Source organism: Nyctereutes procyonoides, unplaced genomic scaffold, assembly GCF_905146905.1.
Source record: "Nyctereutes procyonoides isolate TBG_1078 unplaced genomic scaffold, NYPRO_anot_genome, whole genome shotgun sequence".
Classification (NCBI taxonomy): Eukaryota; Metazoa; Chordata; class Mammalia; order Carnivora; family Canidae; genus Nyctereutes; species Nyctereutes procyonoides.
This window is the reverse complement of record NW_026575139.1, coordinates 39,198,230-39,216,722: the sequence shown is the minus strand read 5'-3', so window position 1 is coordinate 39,216,722 and position 18,493 is coordinate 39,198,230. Positions and strand designations below refer to the sequence as shown.

The 18,493-nt window shown below is 38.1% G+C and overlaps 1 protein-coding gene across 6 annotated transcripts in view; it reads right to left on the bottom strand.

Moving 5' to 3' along the window:
- Nucleotides 1-1,769: 1,769 nt before the first annotated feature.
- The window catches only part of ARMH4 (armadillo like helical domain containing 4), a 195,055-nt gene continuing 178,331 nt past the window's right edge, over nt 1,770-18,493 (bottom strand). For 4 of the 6 annotated variants that reach the window (XM_055303871.1, XM_055303869.1, XM_055303870.1 and 1 more), the window contains exons 6-8: nt 14,689-14,720; nt 8,189-8,323; nt 5,669-7,940 (exon numbers count right to left, since the gene is read on the bottom strand). In XM_055303871.1, the coding sequence (XP_055159846.1) occupies nt 7,872-7,940; nt 8,189-8,323; nt 14,689-14,720 (236 nt within the window). In that variant the 3' untranslated portion in view covers nt 5,669-7,871. Of the gene's footprint in view, nt 3,816-5,665; nt 7,941-8,188; nt 8,324-14,688; nt 14,721-18,493 lie in introns of those variants that run through there. The other 2 variants (XR_008661646.1, XM_055303872.1) reach the window with 2 other exon arrangements.

The following is an 18,493-nucleotide window of genomic DNA, read 5'->3' as shown; positions in this document are numbered from 1 at the left end:
AACTGACTAAGGGGCACCCAGGCGCCCCTCCTTCTCTTTATTTCTTTTAAACAACCATGAAAAGTCGTAACTATAGGGAGGTAACAAGATAGCATATAAATTATAATCCTGATTTTGTGTACAAATAAAAGCATGCATACAGAACATATCATAAATACACAGAGAAAAAGATTAGAAATACATAGACCAAAATGTTCACAATGGTTGTCTCTGGGGAGTGGGACTGGAGTGATCATTTTCTTCTTCTCATGCTTTTTTGCCTTTCCTCAATCCTACATTGTTGCCCTGAACCCTCCATTATCCAGCCTTGTGTTAACATGGCAACCATGGAAAACTTGCTTTTTCATATGCTAAGAAAGATTAACCACTCATGATAACCCACAACAACAACCGTCAAAAGTTCACAGAAACTCCTCTGTGCCAGGAGATGGAGCCTGCCTTGTTCCATGGCTGCACACCCAAATCCCAACATTATCCTCACACAGACAGGCCTTGTGAGAAGCCTCTTGGGTTTGTTTTCAAGAAAAAGAAGATGTTGGGGAGTAGGGTGGAGTGGGTGGGAAAATCAGAGGAAGGTGTTCTGAAGGTACAAACTTCCTGTTTATAAGTACTAGAGATGTAGTGTACAACATGACTGTAGCTACCACTGCTGTGTGGTATATACTTGAAAGTTGCTAAGAGAAGATCCTAAAAGTTCCCACTACAAGGAAAAAACATTTTTTGTAACTATGTGAGGAGACAGCTGTTAACTGAACTTATTAACAATGCTGTAATCACTTTGCCACACAGGTATTATACTGTACACATCTTAAACTTACACAAAGCTATATGTCAATTCTATCTCAATTAAACTGAAAAAAATTAGAAAGTTGATTCCATATGCATAAAATGCATAAAGTTGGTTCTTGTGAATAAAAAAACAAAAACAAAAACAAAACAAGATCCAGAGGTTTGGTTCTCATGTCAACAAACAAGAAACTTAACTAGTCTTTTCAAAGAGGGAAACGCAATCATATCCTAGATAGTAATTCATACCTATGGCTATATTATATTATATTACCAAAGTAATATAATTACTTAAAGGTATTTGGAGGGTTTTCCCAGATGTTTCATTTAAGTTTTACTAAATTTAAAGTTATTTCTTTAGAACCCCTTATTAAAAGTGACATGATGACCACATACTTGCATACACTATGTAGAAAGTTAAAGTTGCCTATACATTTTTGGCAGACATGTAAGTTAATTCCTTTCAGGCTGGCTATGCTGGGAAAACACAAGGTCAGTCCTCCAGAAGCTGGGATACTAGACTCCATGATATCTGGAGAGCCTCAAAATGCCATGACCATGATCAGCTTTAACCACTTGTCTTTTCCCTCATCTCCATATCTAATCAACCCCCTAGTCCTTCTGCTTCCCTGCCCTGAACACCTCTCAGAGCCATCCTCCCCCTGCATTCCCTCCTGCAGCCTTGGTCCAGGCCTCAGTTACCTTTCACCAGCACTATTGCACCAGCCCCTGACTGGTCCCTGTCCTTGACTCTACTTTACCCTTGCCAATTCAGTCTTCCCATGAACTCAGCCCCAATGGCACCACTTCTCAGCATAAGATCTTTCCATGACTCTAAATGCCCTCAAGATAAAGTCCTAACTGCTTGATATAAACAAGCAGACTCTTTAGGATCAGTCTCATATTTTGTACTGCATGTGTTTCCCCCAACCCAAACCCCAAACCCCACCCTCCCAGCACTCCAGCCATACTTAACTCCTTGATCTCTCACTGCTGAATTTTCCATGATCCCTCACTGCTGGCTTCTGCATATGAGGTTTCCCTGGCTGGAGGACCCATCCCATTCCCCTCTTTACCTCACTAACCCAGACTCATTTCTTTGGCTTCCGGCTTGATGCTACTGGCTCTGGAGAAACATCCTCAATCTTAGCAGGGTTAGATGCTCCTTTTTTGGATCCCATCTTACCTCTGTATAAAATGGCCCATTTACTCTTGCCTCACTAGTCCATTAGCTCTTTCTGGTCGTGGACTGCTTGCTCACCTTGCTCCCCCAGCTCTTAAGATACTGCCAGACACACAAAGGACATTCAATAAATACTAAGAAGCAACAACATCACAGTGCTCTTAGTTTGCCATAGAATCTCTAAGCATCCTCTTTCACCTTGACACAGACCTTTGGGAACTGATCCATCCAGTTGCAGAACCATTTCAGATTTCTTCTTTGTTCTCTTATCTCTTACACAAAGAAGGAAATGAGGTAAACTGATCATTGGAGATTTTGTACCAAAATTTCTTTTTGGAAGATAAAGGGCTTGAATCATCTGGTATCCAAACATCTTTCTGTTTTTGGAAGATTGGACTTATACTTTCCTACATGTATATTTTGGTCCGTTTGATCACAAAGATATCTGTAACTATGCAAACTCTATAGCTAAGCTGTGAGGCATAAAATTGGAGAAATATTTCAAATGCTATTGGTCCCCCTCCTTTATGTTGGTGTGAATTAGGAAGGAAATATGGAGATGCACAGTACACTGTTAATAAAAGCCCCAGGATCCTAACCTGATACCAGGTTCAGTCTTTGCAGACCACAGCATATGACCTCTCCACCTCCAAGGTAATAAAAAAACACAAGTAAGCACTCCATTAGCCTTCCATTCTGCTTGTACCCTGTTCCCACACCAAGAAACTTTGAGAAGAGGAAGAAAAAGGATTTTTCATTAATTCTTCTGTTTCTACTCCTTCTCCTTTCCTCCATACTTATTCCACAAAAGTTTACATCTCTCAACAAAATCAGTCTTGAACTTTGGATCTGGAGATAGAGTCTTATGGTGAACATGTATACTCTCTATTACAAATTATTATTGATTATTGCTTGTATAATTGCTCCTGTTGCTTTTTGAGAAGGGAAAGTAAGATCTTTGCTTTAATAAATGGAAGATTTGAGAGGGTTTTATTTTACCCCAATTTTGTTTTGTGTGTTTAAGCATACTAGAACAAAAGAGCATAGGATTTGACTCTATACTTTTGTTGCTGTTTCCTGGGGGAAATTTCTTTTTTCTTCCTTCCTTCCTCCCTTCTTTCCTCTCCTTTATCCTATATACACATAATAGAAATTTAAGCTAATTAACAGGGAGTTAGATGTATCAGTTACTCAAAATAGGGCAATCCCAATGCATTTGTATAGCTAGCAGTGGCTTACAAAATAAATGCTGATTATTTTTGTCACATGTAGAACTTGAGCAACAGAATTATGTTTCCAGCTATGTTGACTGCCAAAAAATGATAATTATCAGAGCAAACAAGCCCCCAAAATCTGTGTCTTATGGGGGATACTAAACATACAAATAAGGTGCTTTTATTAGGTCAACACTATTATTCTGTTCTCAAATTATTTCCTATTCCTAGAGACTTATATTCAGTTATTTGAATTCTGTGTAATTAAGAAAGATATTTAACTGAACTTAAGCTTGCTTAAAATAACCAAGTTCCTTTTGTCTCATCGATTTTAGGCTTCAATTCCCTTCCACTTGTGTCCATTCTACCTGGTATAGAGTAATTTTCTTTGATGGAGAGGATGAAAACAAATTTAGATTTAGCGTCCCTTCCCCTGCATTCAATGGTCTACCTCTTTTGCCTTTTTCTCCTTGTTTCTCTTTATCATTTTTCCAGGCATTGGTCCACTCAGCACTTTGGCATCCTCTAGTACATTCCAGAGTTTTGTACCATGTTTACAGCTGCATTGCATCAAGATTTTTCTTCATCTTCTTCTACTCACACTTCTTCCCCTGTTAGCATACCTTCACATACTGTAAAAAGTAGAGATTTCTTTTTCAACAGGTTTCCCTGTAGTCATAACAGAGCCTATCTTGTCAAAAGGCCATGCAGCTAAAAACTTATACCAGATAATAATATACCTTATTCCTAAAAGCAGCTTTTTAGCAACTTATAGAAACAATGATTATTTATATCTACATAAATCTCAATGCCTGTGGATGATTTAAGGCTTCTCTTTCCAAGATGTGTATATGATTCCAAATAAGGGATTTCATTTGGATTTCCACATGAAGGAGATATCTGGAGGAACATGGAAAGAAGTACCAGGCATTCAGAATGTTCTATGCTGCTCTATGTTATTTCTGATGTCACTGTAACATTTGACTTTTAAGTCTTAGCCTTTTTTAAAAAATGACGAAAAAAAGAACAAACTTTGATTGACCAAGCTAAAACTATGTTAAACATGTTCTAAAACTGTGCTTTAAAATTTTCCCCACAACATTGTTGACCAGTGTGAGATATAGGTACTTTAAGAAGTGTTTCTGGAAGACTTATCTGAGGCAGTTTATGAGCTGAAGCCAAGGCTAAAGCATTGCTAAGGGAATCTGTTTCCCTGGGATACTAATTAACTCCAAATATTGCATATAAATTAAGCCAGAAGCTACTGAAAGAAGCAAGTTACAGGAGAGGAAAATCTGAGGAGGTTTAAAAGAAAAATACTATCTTCCAATAGAGAAAAAGGTGTCAGGAACCCAAGAGGAATTCTTTTCTCTCTGATCCAGATTCTATGTTCTTCTAGAAGCTTCTATCCTTTTCTCCTTCCCTTTATTTTCCTTTCTCCACAGTGGGAGGTGTGATTTATTGGATAACTGACTAGGGAAAGGCTTTCTTCCCCCAAGGAACCTGTTCTCCCTTGTCTCCTTAATAAGGAAGCTGTTCTCTAGCTGTTCTCCCGGCTCTGTGCTCTATCTTGCCTGGACATAAGAATCCCAAACTCCTCTCTGGGAGATTCTGATTCAGTGGGTCTGGGGAAGGGCCTTGGAATTTGTGTGTTGCACAAATATCCCAGGTGATTCTTAGGAGCCACCGCCTCTCCCTCTGACGATATAGACACAGTTCCAGCTCCAGCACTGGGACTCGTGCAGGTCTGAGGAAGTAAATACAGTTCAGAGGGGAAGGTGCTAGCAACTGAAGCCAGACAGCTACAAGTCACTTATTTTAGGTAAACCTACCAGTGCCTGATTTACTACTTTTAATCTGGACTACAGTATAACCACCAGCCAGCACCTCCTCCAGTGGCAGCACCCCCAATCTCAGATTTCGTTTAGAACATGACAACCTTTTCTGATTGTCTGAATAACTTCAGCCAACCATTGAAAATCATTGTTTCACACCCATCAGCAGGGAGAAAAATGGCCAAAATAAACACATCCACAGAACCTTCCACCAACCCAGGTGTTGAAATGGGTTTGTACAGAAGTCTACTGTGATCTAAGTCATCTTTTTCTTTTAACAGTCACCTGTCCCAAAAAAGGACGGCAGAGACATTTCTGCAGAGGCCATAGTGCACACACATCATCCCTGTAGCCTTCTGGAAAAAATGAAAATATGTGTTCATTATTTGGGACTTTATCATCCAATAGTTTGAAAGCTCAACCTCTTAGGCATGATCTAGTTAAAACTACAGATTATGAGTAGGCCGAGGCATTAATAGCCATCAGCATTGCCAATGTGTTGGTTAAATGAAATGGCCTATTGTGTGTTTGCTATAAATAGCTTGTCAAGAATACAATAACAGTAACACCATGTCATGCCCACCTCCTCCTAACCTTAGGAATACTTACAGCAAGGGGCTGCTCTAAGAAAAGGCAAACATACCCTATGCGATATCAAGATGTCTTGGGTCATGAAATTACAAATCATTTCTGAGTGTCATGGTTCTGAATTTTATTTTTAAAACCTGACTTTGAACTTATTTGTTAATTGTTAACTTCTATTTGACTGTATAGAGCTTCTCATTTCTCTTGGCCAATTTCACACATTTGCTTATGTCTCTTGGAAAAAAAAAAAAGATGAAAACATTCTTGTAAGCCAGTTATCATTCCAGGATGGATTCTACAAAGTTTCTCTATTCGTTCTGTACAGGTGATACTTAAATTTATGTGGTTGTTAAGGAAATAGCGGAGGTCAGAGAGGAAAAGAATTGGCGTAAGAGGGAAATTAGTAAGGCATTTTTCATTTAACAAAGACAGAAATTCATGTGACATGTTCCTTGGCCAACCAACTACAGTTGACTCCTGAATAACACAGGGGTTCAGCGGGCATGGTTGAAAATCCACATACAACTTTTGACTCCCCCAAAACTACTAAGAGACTACTGGTGACCAGAAGGCTTACTGTAATATAAATAGCCAATTGACATGTTTCATATATAAAATGTTTTATATACTGTGTTCTTACAATCAGTAAGATAGAGAAAAGAAAATGGTAAGAAAATCATAAGAGAGAAAATATGCTTACAATACTGCACCATCTTGCATATATATGTGGACCCAAGCATCTCAATCCCATGTTGTTCAAGGGTCTCTTGTATTTCCTTAGAATCTTGGTTTTAAAGAACTCTGAAATGTCACTGCTTCCTGCAAAGTATGTGGAAGGGCACTGAATTGATGATAGGGATACACAGTTTTGAATCCCAGTGGGTTCTTGTCCTGATTGTACCTGGATATAATTTTGGATAATCACTTCACTTCTCTGCTTCGGTTCTGTCTTCAGTCAAATGGGAGAACAAAAACATATGTCCTACCTTACACAGTAGCTCTGAGGAATAACTGTGCAGCTCGCTTCGAATATAGTAGCGCAGGCTCCAATAAATGTGAACAATGGAGAGAGTAGTAACACTGCATACAGTGTTACTAGTAACCTTTATTCTTCCATGCAAATAAACCCATTCTTTACCTAAAAATTCAACTCAAATACCCAGACTACAAAGATAGGGCAAGGAATTACATTCCAAAAGAAATGAGAAACAATCTAGCATAGGCCAACATCCCCAAAAGAGGATGCCCTGAGAGGTTTGGTTTTTGTAAGCTCCATCATGTGTCAGGGCTTTGGCCACTGAGCCTGCATATACCACAGAATGTCTGTTTTCTAATAAAGTCGAATAAGAACCATTGGTGGCCCCATAATTCCATGGCCAAGACTGCAGAAGTAGAAAAGCAATGCTCTGAATAATCCACAATAGTGGTCGCACAAGCACAGAACCACATGGCAGACATAAAAGCTCAGAGAGCTTACCTACCTCATTTTCTTCTTGATTTCTTCCTCATTTCTTCTTGCAAAGTCAAATGATACACAAAGAGAACACCTCTTAGTGATAAACATGTAAGCATCTATTGACACATCTGTTGGACTCAATTATACTACTTAAGAGAGCAAGTTTACATTAAGACCGAGAAGTCCATTTAATGTATTATTTCTGGTGCATTTTTTTTTCCTGCGAAGAATAAGACAGAAGATGCAAAACAATAAAACTGAGAGACTAGAGAATATAATTCAAGATAGATACAAATCTACATATTATCCTAATGCACCAAGAGATCTTCATTCCAGCTTGCTGCTAGTTTTGATACAAATGTAGGATGTACCGTGGCCCAGAAGCCTACCACTTCAAGTAGGCCAAATGCAGTCATCATGAGCCATTCTGTTAAGATTTCTATTTCAGAGTCAACATGCTTTGGCAGCAATAATCATTATACTTAGTGCAGGTAAATCAAGGAAAAGGCCCTTTGCAAAAATACAAAATATTTACCTAGCAACTTCTAATGAACAACATGTACACTGCATATTGATGAGTTGTAGCCTATGGTTGTAGAACATTCACTACAGAATTAAAAACAAGCACTGCATATTATAGTAAGTCTACATCATGCCTTTCCTGCTCAGTATAAGAGAAATCTACTGCCCAATAGATAATAAGCCTGATGGCCTGACAGCAGTGATGTGGCAGGATGCTGTTCTTTTTTTGCCCCAAAATAAGAAATAAAATAATAACACAGTTGAGTATCCCAATGAAATTCCCATCTGATTCAAAACTCATCTTCAGAGCTGTCGGCTAAGAGCATGACACGATCTTGCATGCTGTTGAATTCTCTCTGCTGGAGAAAGAAAACAGAAAAGCATTAAACCCCCTCTGCTGCAGAGCAAAACTGAAAAACAGGCCCCTTTTAAAGGGACTCCAACACACAAAGCCGAAGCCAAGGCAGCAGCTGTAGCAGCTAATCCAAACCACTGGGCATGTCAATACCATTCGTGCATCATTAAGCCCTGTGTGCTTTATTAAGCTAATTGGAAAAGCGAAGAATGTTCTGAAACTGATTAGGTTTTGCTGTTGTTGGTTCCATACCTTTCTTTTATGCCTTTTGAAGCCGTTTCTCCTTCGGCGATTCATGACCTTAATGCTGTAGAGTGCTCCCAAGATGAACAAGGCTCCGGCTATCCCGACGCCTACAGGAACCAGCATCCCAGACATGTAGCCAGCCTGCACAGAAAAAGAGACAAGCATTAGGATGCTAAATAGACCACTGCCCTGGGTTTCTCATTTTTGCTGGATGACAGAAGGTTTTTAAACACCTGAAATTCTCCTGCCTGCTTTGTCATAAAATAGTGCCTAGAATAAAGGTATTTTTTAGGGAGAAGGCAAGAGAGAGAAAGCTAGGACTATTTTTGGAAAGTTCAAGTATTTAGAAGAAGCACTGAAATAAATCACCCAGACCTAGTGGCACCTCCAGCCACTTGCTTATGCACATTTGTCAACATCAGGTTTTGGTGGCAGAGATATAATTTGTATTAAAGATGGATGAAGTAAGCTTCTGAGAATGCCAGGACTATTAAAATGCTATAAATCGGAAATATCAGCCTAAGACAAGCTCCAATGGGGCTAAAGTGCTGTCTGGAATATTGTGTTTCTTGGGGGATGAGGGGAGGGCCTTGACATTGGTGGTCTGCTGTCTCACAGTTTCAGCTTCACTACAGTAAGAAAGGGAAGAGGAAGGATGCTAGATGTTAGGGCACAGACAAAAAGACAAGGAGCAGAGAGGGATTTACATGAAAGGAAATATCTGCCCAGTGGATAAGACCAAAGTTGGTGCTTGGGAGGGAATTTTAAGCATCCCCAGCCCCAAAGAAAGGAAGTGGTAGAGCAGGGTACCAAAGATCACTGCCAACAACACTGGTACCTTCAAAAGAGCCTGGAAGTATCTGGTACCTGGTGTGTCTCCAATGTCCCCAAGGTGTCACCATGGATACATTGGTTCTAAGTGAGCAGCATAATGTCCACAGATCCTTAGGCTTCAGTAAGTAGCTCAGGATTTTCCCAAGCTCAGGGTAAGGACATCAGACTAAAGATGCTCCTACATCTTGGCCAATGTGACACCTAAAGACCAGAGCACTATGTACTTACAAGCCCTTTCATAGAGGAATATGACACTGGTTTGCCTTCAAAGAAGGCCTCTTCTAGAAGCCTACCCAGGCAAAATACATTAAAAAATTAAAATCTTTAGACTTTAGATAGAATAATTGAGGGTAGGGGAGGAACCTATGAGTCTCTTCATTTATTTGACTATTTCTAAAATTTCTAATACAGCACAAAGTATTTCTAGTACCTTGAATAAACCCAAATCAGAAAGGGACAAAGAATAAAAGTTTTATAAAAAGTGCTGAAGTATGCAGACTGTGATGCTTTCCCAACATTTCCAAAAGTAAATCAAAGGAATACATGAGCCCTTACAAAACTGCAGCTCCCTCTTTCTGCACACAGCCAGCTCACTCACTGGTTCTGTTTTCCAGAGTCTTGTTTCAGAGCAGAATATGGAAATTTTTCCATTAATTTGAGAATAGTATTGTTCATCAGCATACTAAGTGTTTTTCTCCAAGAAACAAAGCACAGTCACTTTTCAACAAATTAATATGCTTTGCAGAAACCCAAACTTTTTCTAAAATTCTTCCAAATCTACTTAAGTCTGATAAAACTGTAATTTTCCATGTGGGAAAACATTGGACAAGAGCAAATTTTAGTACTCTCACAAGAGCTGTGAATCTATTGTTTTAAAACCATCATTCCCAACAGGGAAATGTATGTACATATTGAAATATGATCAACTTTAAGCCTCATAGATTAGACTCTAAAGAGTTGTATATTCAAAAAACAATACTTGAGCTGTTGGAAGCTCAGCTTAATCAATCTCTGTGTGGGTCTCCTCGTAATATGTAACCTCATCCCACAGCAATACCATGACTATTCCAAAATGTGTCACTCTTTCTCATACTTCTTATTTACACATTTAGATTTCTTATTTCCAGAGCTTTAAATCATGCACATTTCAAAATTCAATTAATATCTCTTCTCTCTCTTGCTCTCTCTCTCTCGTGTGTGTGTGTATGTGTGTGTGTGTGTATGATCTGCTTCTGCTTTGAAATTATAGTTAAAAGATGGGGTCAAAGTAACCACTCTTCTTCAAATATATTTTAATCATTTCTTTCAAAACTGACTAATGGAGAACAAGCTCTTCTTTTAGAATTGCCTATGACTTGTTTTCTGCACAAATGAAAACAAGTAAGACTTACATATATATTTTTTTAAGTTATAAATCCTGCCTAGTACCTCTTCTCTGTTCAGAATCATTGGATGTACATGTATTCCATAGGTAACCCCCTGAGAAGGACATAGCTGCACTTGAGTATATACCAAGTGAGAATGCATAACTTGATCTAATCATGAGGAGTAGACCCAATAAACCTAAAATGAAGACTATTCTATCTTTTAAAAGACTGTATTCTTTTAAAAGTCAGTGTCATAAAAGACAAAAGATGGCTATAAAAATGTTCCAGATTATAGGAAACTAACGAATCATGACAACTAAATGTGTTACATGACCGTAGACTAGATCTTGTACTGAAGAAGAAAAATGCTTTCAAAAAGGTATTTTGAGTCTGTTAAAAAAGCTGAAATATGGATGTCAGATTTGATAAAAAGTACTATATCAATGTTAAATGTACTCAAGCTGATAACTGTACTATGTTTTCTAACAGAATATTCCCATTTTTAAGAAAGACACACTAAAGTATTTGGAGTAAAAACACCATGGTATATGCAGCTTTTTCTCAAATGGTTCAGAAAAAAGGAGGCAGAGATGGGCAGACAGACCAGCAAATCATAAAGCAAATGGGATAAAATGTTAAAAAAAAAAGAGTACATCTGGCTAAAAGGCATAGGAGCATGCTTTATACTTATTCTTGTGTCCTTTTTGTAAACTTGAAAATAGTTCCCAGTGAAAAGTTTGACACTTTTAAAACAGACTATATAAGTTAAGATATGACTAGATATAGCTGTTTTTACTTTGAGTTTGTTTAGGTTTTTTTGTTTGCTTTGTTTTACATTCATGAGAAAATTATCCTTCCTTCTTAGGTATCTTCCATCATTCAGAAACACCTGTTTTCAAGAAATGTATAAGAAAACCAAATGATATGCTGTACTGTCTAAAGTTGTCTGGGTTAAGACAGAGCCCTTATATTGCTTTGCAACAATGGCTCTCAAACCTAAACATGTATTGGAATTGCCTGCAAGACTTGGTAAAACAGATTGTTGGGCGTCATCCCCAGAGTTTCTGACTCAGTAGGTATAGGGTGGGGCCCAAGAACTGCATTTCTAGCAAATTCCCAGGTGATGCTGATGCTCCTGATCCAGACCACACATGAGAATCAGTGCTATGCAATATAGTCTGGATCATTCATTTTCTGGGTTATTTCCTAAAGCTAGAAGAAACAGAATGATCTTGGTGACACAACAATAGAGTGGTCTTTATTACATACTAAAATTGTTATGCCTCTTCAATTTCGAGAAGTATTTTAGATGTTGAAAAGATATATCAATAGGTAGCCAAGTTAGGATTTCCCTAACAAGCATCACTACACTTGGACATTTAGACAGAAAGAAGGGAGGTGATGCAATGAGTACAGGGACTGTCCCTCAATATCCATTCACCTCTTCTTCCAGAGCAATAGAAACCTCCCATTTCAGTTGGACACACAGTAACAATCACTTCTCCTTGCCTTCTGCACAACTGGCTGTGACCATGTGATAAATCTCGTAAGATAATGCATTACGGGCAGGCGCAACTTCCAGGACATACTCTTTAAGAGGAGTCCACAGCCTTTATTGCCCATATTTTGAGAATGAGAGTGCTTTTATCTTCCTTTTGAAGAGGAGAGAGGTGTCTTTGCCTTCTCTTCTCCTTCTTCCCCTGGCTAGAATATGGACCTTACTAGGTTGGAACTGCCATCCAGTACATGAGGAATGGCAGGTCACAAATGACCTACCATGGGAATGAAGGTCACAAATGATAGAGCATCAGATACAAGGAGCCTGTCACCATGTTGCTCCCCCATTAACCCTTGACTGCTAAGTCCAGATTCATGAATGAGAGACAAACTTCTATCTTGGGTGAGCCATTATCATTGGGGTTCTCTGTCACTCATAGCTGATTATAGTCCTAACTAATATAGAAAGACTAAACAATAAGAGCAAAAGGAATAACTCAGAATTTTTTAGAACACTGTTCTTTTTAGAGCCAAACTAACAGAAATACCCATATCAGGTACAACTGAATAATACTAAACTGAAAAGATATCCTGGTTGGCAAAAGAGCCAGTTAAATAAGTATTTAGTGTCCAGTTCTAAGGGATTCTGTAACTTTCATCGAAGAGGCAATAGTTTCACTCTCAGATAGTTTCTGAAGATAATGACTAACAATACTTTTACAGATGATAGCCAACTAGTTAGCTAGATACCCGAAGGGAGCAGGGGGAAGTGAGGGAGGGAGAAAGGGAAAGAAGAAGAGAGGAAACATATATGTATATGCATATGTATGTGTGCACATATGAAGGCATGCCCCAGATAAATGTATAATATTTTACCCAGAGGAGAAGGGGTAAAATTGGAAAGATTATAGTGAGTCCCTCCAAGAAAAAGTCAAAATATGAAAAAATAAGGCATCAAATAAGACAAACACGACAACACATGGTTAGAATCTCAATTATTTTTTTTCTATTTTTTTTTAAATTAAAACATACTTTAAAAATACTATAAAAGAAAATAGAGGACTGGAAAACCTCAAGGGTCACACATAAAATTATTTCTCTTGGTGAAAATAGAGAGAAAATAGAGAGAAGGTGCCAAGCCTTTGAGATAAGACAAGAAGGATCTACAGAAATAGAAAATACAGCCTTTTATAAAGCTGTACAGATTTTTTTTAAATTATGGTAAAGATAACTACTGACACAGGTAAGAAATTTTGCAGTATCCAACTTCAAAACTGGCTACATGCAAAAATTTATTCTCGTAAGGGTTTTTTGGTGCACTTTTTTACTCAGATGATACTTTCTATAAAAACAACGATAAAAAAAATTAAAAAAAATAAAAACAACGATATATGGATTCCTAAATTAATCTACCAAAGCCTATTTCCTTTTCATTGCACCATATTTTCTCCTGAAAAATAACAAAAAGCACTACTAATGTGTGTTCAGGTCTTAATTTTTTATATTTTTTTTCCCCAAATGCTCAGTCTATCCAGTAATACCTCCCTTAGACAACTGGACCTATTACAGATACCAAAATGACCTCCAGTAACCTCAACATGCTTAAAATTTTTCAATATTACTTTTAATAAGTATATCACAAAATAGTCTCATTCTCAAAAACCATCTATGCTTAATTTTACTGAGAAGCACAAAGATAAAATAATGAGGGGAATTAATATAATCATACACTTTTCATTGTAATTTATTCTTTAACATTAAGCTGCAGCCAAATAAATATTAATCATCCAAATATGATGATGATCCAAATGTGGGAAGAATTGACTCCAAATAATAAAAAAGATACAGAATACAATCAACAGAAGGATATGTTGGGACTGGTGATTTAAAGAACTCAATATGTGGCAATTGAAAAGATTTCCATTCACTAAACCCTCAGTTAAATCTCATCTGGGTCATAGTAATGAGATCTGACACAGGCTACAGCAAGAATCCAGGATTCCATCAATATTTTTATGAGTAATTCCAGTTTAAAATTCTAAGGTAACCAAAAATGTAAACTTGGAGAGTGCTAAAAATCAAAAGAAAATGAAAAATAGGAACCTGGAAGGAAATTAATATTGTCAATCAGACATAGATGGCAGAATTATGCAAGAGAGGAAAATATTTTTTTACAGTTGGCCATTCCAGGCAAGTCAACCCTTTGTCACCTAATATGTAGTGGCACTATGAGAGACTACATTAAAGTTGATCTAAGGGGGTGCTCAGGTGTCCAGGTGTTTTTATTCCACCCCACTCCCACTATGGTTTGAGGATGCCAAACCATATTTTATTCTCAACTGAAATCCATCAGTTTTTGCCTTTGGGTCAGAAGAATCGATGCCTTCCAAAATCCATGTATTTCTTCCTTATACAGGAGGATCAGGCTTACAAGAAACTTGCATTGGTACAAGAAATGCCAAGTAAATTGGTATTACACTCTTGATCCCTAGAAGAAACTCCACCTTGATATGTCAAGGGTATTTTTCACCTGAGCATAGTAGATGATGCCCTCATAGAAAGGAATGGTGCTCCGAAGAATAAGGTGTCCCTTGCATTATACAAGAAGAAACAAAGGGAAGGTCTTCCTTCTTGTGGGGCACCTGGAAGTGGCCTTACATCTTTGCACATCTTGCACAGATCTTTGCACATCTTGCACAGATGACCAGAACCAGAACGATGAAATAAAGCTCCATTACTCTGAGATCTTTTATTTGACAAAGCCATGCCCTATAAGATAAGCCCAAAAGAAGAAAATATTTCTCTTACCTTATCTTTTAGTTTTTCCATCCAGCTTCTCACTAAGGAAAATAAGAGAATAAAATATAAACAGACATCTTTTTACTTTTTTTCATTAAGTTAATTGATAACTTATATTTCATGGTATTACGTTAATTTGATGCACTGAGTTTATTGTATAAATACAGTGAAAGGGTCAACAGTATTAACATGACATTAATAGTCTTGTTTCTATTCTCAGTTGTTTAAAAATGCAACAGAAAGCACAAATATATCCTTCACATCATCATTAGGTGAACAGAGAATATTTTTGTTTGTTAAATGTATTTTTATTACTATTGAATGCTTTGGAGGGAGGTCTGGGAAATCACCTTTAAAGTATCAAGTTCACTCCCAGCCCATGTACCACCAAATAAGTAAGCAAACTAATTAATTAGATAAGTATCCTAATTAATTAATTATCAAGTTCATTTCTTATATGACATTTCTCCTTAACATTACTCCTCATCCTTCTCCATTTTTAAGCTCAACAGGTATTCTGCGCTTGAATCAAGGTCCAAGCAAAGTAAGGTAGGAAAGGGCAATGGGCAGGTCAGTGCTACTCAGCACTGGCTCCAGAGAGAAGCATTTGCATTCACAATTGAAGAAAAAAATTTTGACCCATGGCAAAAGTAGGAAGTATTTCTGAAATATATATAGCTTACAAACTGTACCATTCCATCACAGCAAAACCACTATTTAAAAAAAAAAAAAAGGAAAGGCAATAATCAAGTAACAGTTTTAAAACCACCTAAAAAGACTACATCAACCAGAAAATGTTAAGTAGACCATTATTACAACCATTTGGAAGTACATATGCTGAGAACAGAAGGAAGTATCATTGAAAATGAAAACATGTGTTGGAATGGCCTTTTTTTTTCTTTAAATTTTAGTTAGTTAACATACAGTGCAATATTGGTCAAGAATAGAATCCAGTGATTCATCACTTACCTACATCACCCAGAGCTCATCACAAGTGCTCTCCTTAATCCCCATCACCCACCTAGCCCATTCCCCCCCACACCTCCCTCCATCAACCCTCAGTTTGTTCTCTATCATTCAGAGTCTCTTATGGTTGGAGTGCTTTGGTGGCTCAGTCAGTTAAGTGTCCAACTCCTCATTTAGGCTCAGGTCATGATCTCAGGGTCGTGAGATCGAGCTCCACGTTGGCTCCGTGCTGAGCATGGAAACTGCTTATTAAATTTCTGTCTCTCTCTCCCTCTACCTCTGCCCCTCCCACTCTTACTCTCTCCCTCTTAAAAAAAAAAAAAGAGTCTCTCTTATTGTTCATACAGCCATATTAAGGATAGTTTGAAGTTAGCAATGGGGTTGCCTTTTAAAGTTATAATAGGGGCAGCCCAGGTTGGCTCAGAGGTTTAGTGCTGCCTTCAGCCAGGGACCTGATCCTGGAGAGCAGGGATCGAGTCCTACGTCAAGCTCCCTGCATAAAGCCTGCTTCTCCCTCTGCCTGTCTCTGCCTCTCTCTCTCTCTCCCTCTCTCTCTGTGTCTCTCATGAATAAATAAATAAAATCTTTAAATGTTTCAACATTGAATAAAAATTATTTTATAAAAACATGCAAAAGGAAAAAAGAAGACAAATATTATCAAAGAAATTAGTAAGCAAGTGAAAACCTTTCGAGATTTCTTTAAATTTCCTTTCCTCTCCAGAAGCTTCAACAGATAGGAAGAACACAGAGTGGTAGACCTAGAAATGGCTCCTCAAAAGTATAGACAAGGGATTGGCAAGCTTTTCTTGTAAAGTGCCAAATAGTAAATATTTTAAGCTTTGCAGGCCATACAATCTCTGTCACAACTATGCAATTCTGCTGTTGCAGTGTGAAAGCACTCATATATAGTATAGTAACATGGATTTGGCTATATTCCAATAAGTGTTATTTATAGACATTGACCTTTGAATTTCATGTAATTTTCATATGTTACAAGTATCTTTCTTTTTATTTTTTCAACCATATTAAAATGTAAAGGACATCCTTTTCCATGGGCCATACAAAAATGGGTACCAGTTCAGACTGGCCTATAGGTCACAGTGTGCTGACCCCTGGCATAGACACACTTTATCCAAAAAGTTGGTGTCTCCATTTACAGCCTAATTCTTATACATATCTGACAGTAGTGATACCAGCCAACATGTGCACACGACTTGACTCCTTACAGAGCAAGTTCAAATCTACTGTATCACTTGATTAACAAACCAAAAACAAACATGAGAGTGGAAGAAAATTATGCTTCAGGAAAGATGAGGAAACTGAGACTCAGAGAAGCTAAGAGACTTGTCCATGGTTAACCAAGGAGTAGAGTCACTGGACTTCCACCCACTATCTGATTTAACAAGCTACAGGAATAAGACTTCTTAACTACCCATTTCTTTTGGTGATACTACCATTCTTCTGCTCTCTCAGACTGAAAATGTGGAGCTACCTTGGGCCCTTCTAACTCCTTCAGTCCCTGGCTTCAACCTCTCATGTCAAGATCTTGGCAAGACCTTTGTCATTCTGTCATCATTCCTTCTATCTCAACTGGGATGAAGGCAAAGATAATAGTGTACAATCAGGATATTCAGTCATGGGAAGGCCAAAAGAATAAAGCACAGAAACCTAAGGAATGAGACTAATGGTTAGTGGCTCCATGGAGAAGTGTAGTCGACCACTGATTTGCTGAGTGATTTTGGAGAAATTAATGAACCTCTGGGACCTTCAGTTTCCTCGTATGTAAAATGACCTTGGTTAAACACCTGTCTTGCAAGACTGTTGTGAAGACTGGAAATAACATGTGTCGCATGTCTAGTACAGTACTTGATGTAGAAAAATAAGAAAACAAAAACAAGGAACCTGGAACAGGAGGAGAGAAAGAAAGACAATGAGAAATTCATATTTCAACGTGTCTCAACTAAGCCCAAGACATAAACTTAAATTCAAATAAGAGAATGCTCCCAATTCATTGATTCATTCAACATATATTGATTATGTACATTGTGTTGGCCAGGCACTGTGCTCTAACACGGAGGTTAGTAAAAGGTATGGGGGGCTTATTCCAGGGAGGAAAAGAATAGGCCATTGGGTCTATGAGAAGTGAATAACAAGCAGCAGTCCAGGAACAGAGAGTGAGGGACGGAGCAAGAAAGCCAATTACTGGGCCCAAGGCAGAATGCCAACCTGTGAAGCAAGATGTTTGGAATCAGGAAAAAGGCTGGATGTTATATAAACGCAAAAAAAAAAAAAAGAAAGCGACATGGGAAAAGGGAAAGGTGAGCATTCTGTGGAAGGAGGCACAGATCCAGCTAGGAGCACCTGGGTAGCTCAATTGGTTGGGCATCGGACTCTTGACTTCAGTTTAGATCATGACCTAGAGGTAGTGAGATTGAGCCCTGCATTGGGCTCCACCTTCAGGGGGGAGTCTGCTTCCTCTTTCTCCATCTCCCTCTGCCCCTTCCCCAGCTCGCATGTGCATGCACGTTCCCTCTCCCTCTCCCTCTCCCCCCCCCTCTCTCTCAAATAATTAAATAAATTTTTAAAAAACAAAAAAAGAGAAAAAGTTTAACTTAGGCCTTATCAAGCCAGGTCTCAGTGGTAAACTCTCTCTATCTCAGGTTCTTAGAGTACATTTCAAAGAATCCTGCTTTGGGTAATTCTCAAAAGCAGTACTTCTCCACTGGGGGAAGCAATAAACAACAGAACAGGATGAGCATCTGTGCACAGGGAGTTTGAAAGAGCACATTCAATGGGCCTGGTTCTTTAGTTTATAATACAAATTACAAAAAGAAACTGGGCAAAATTT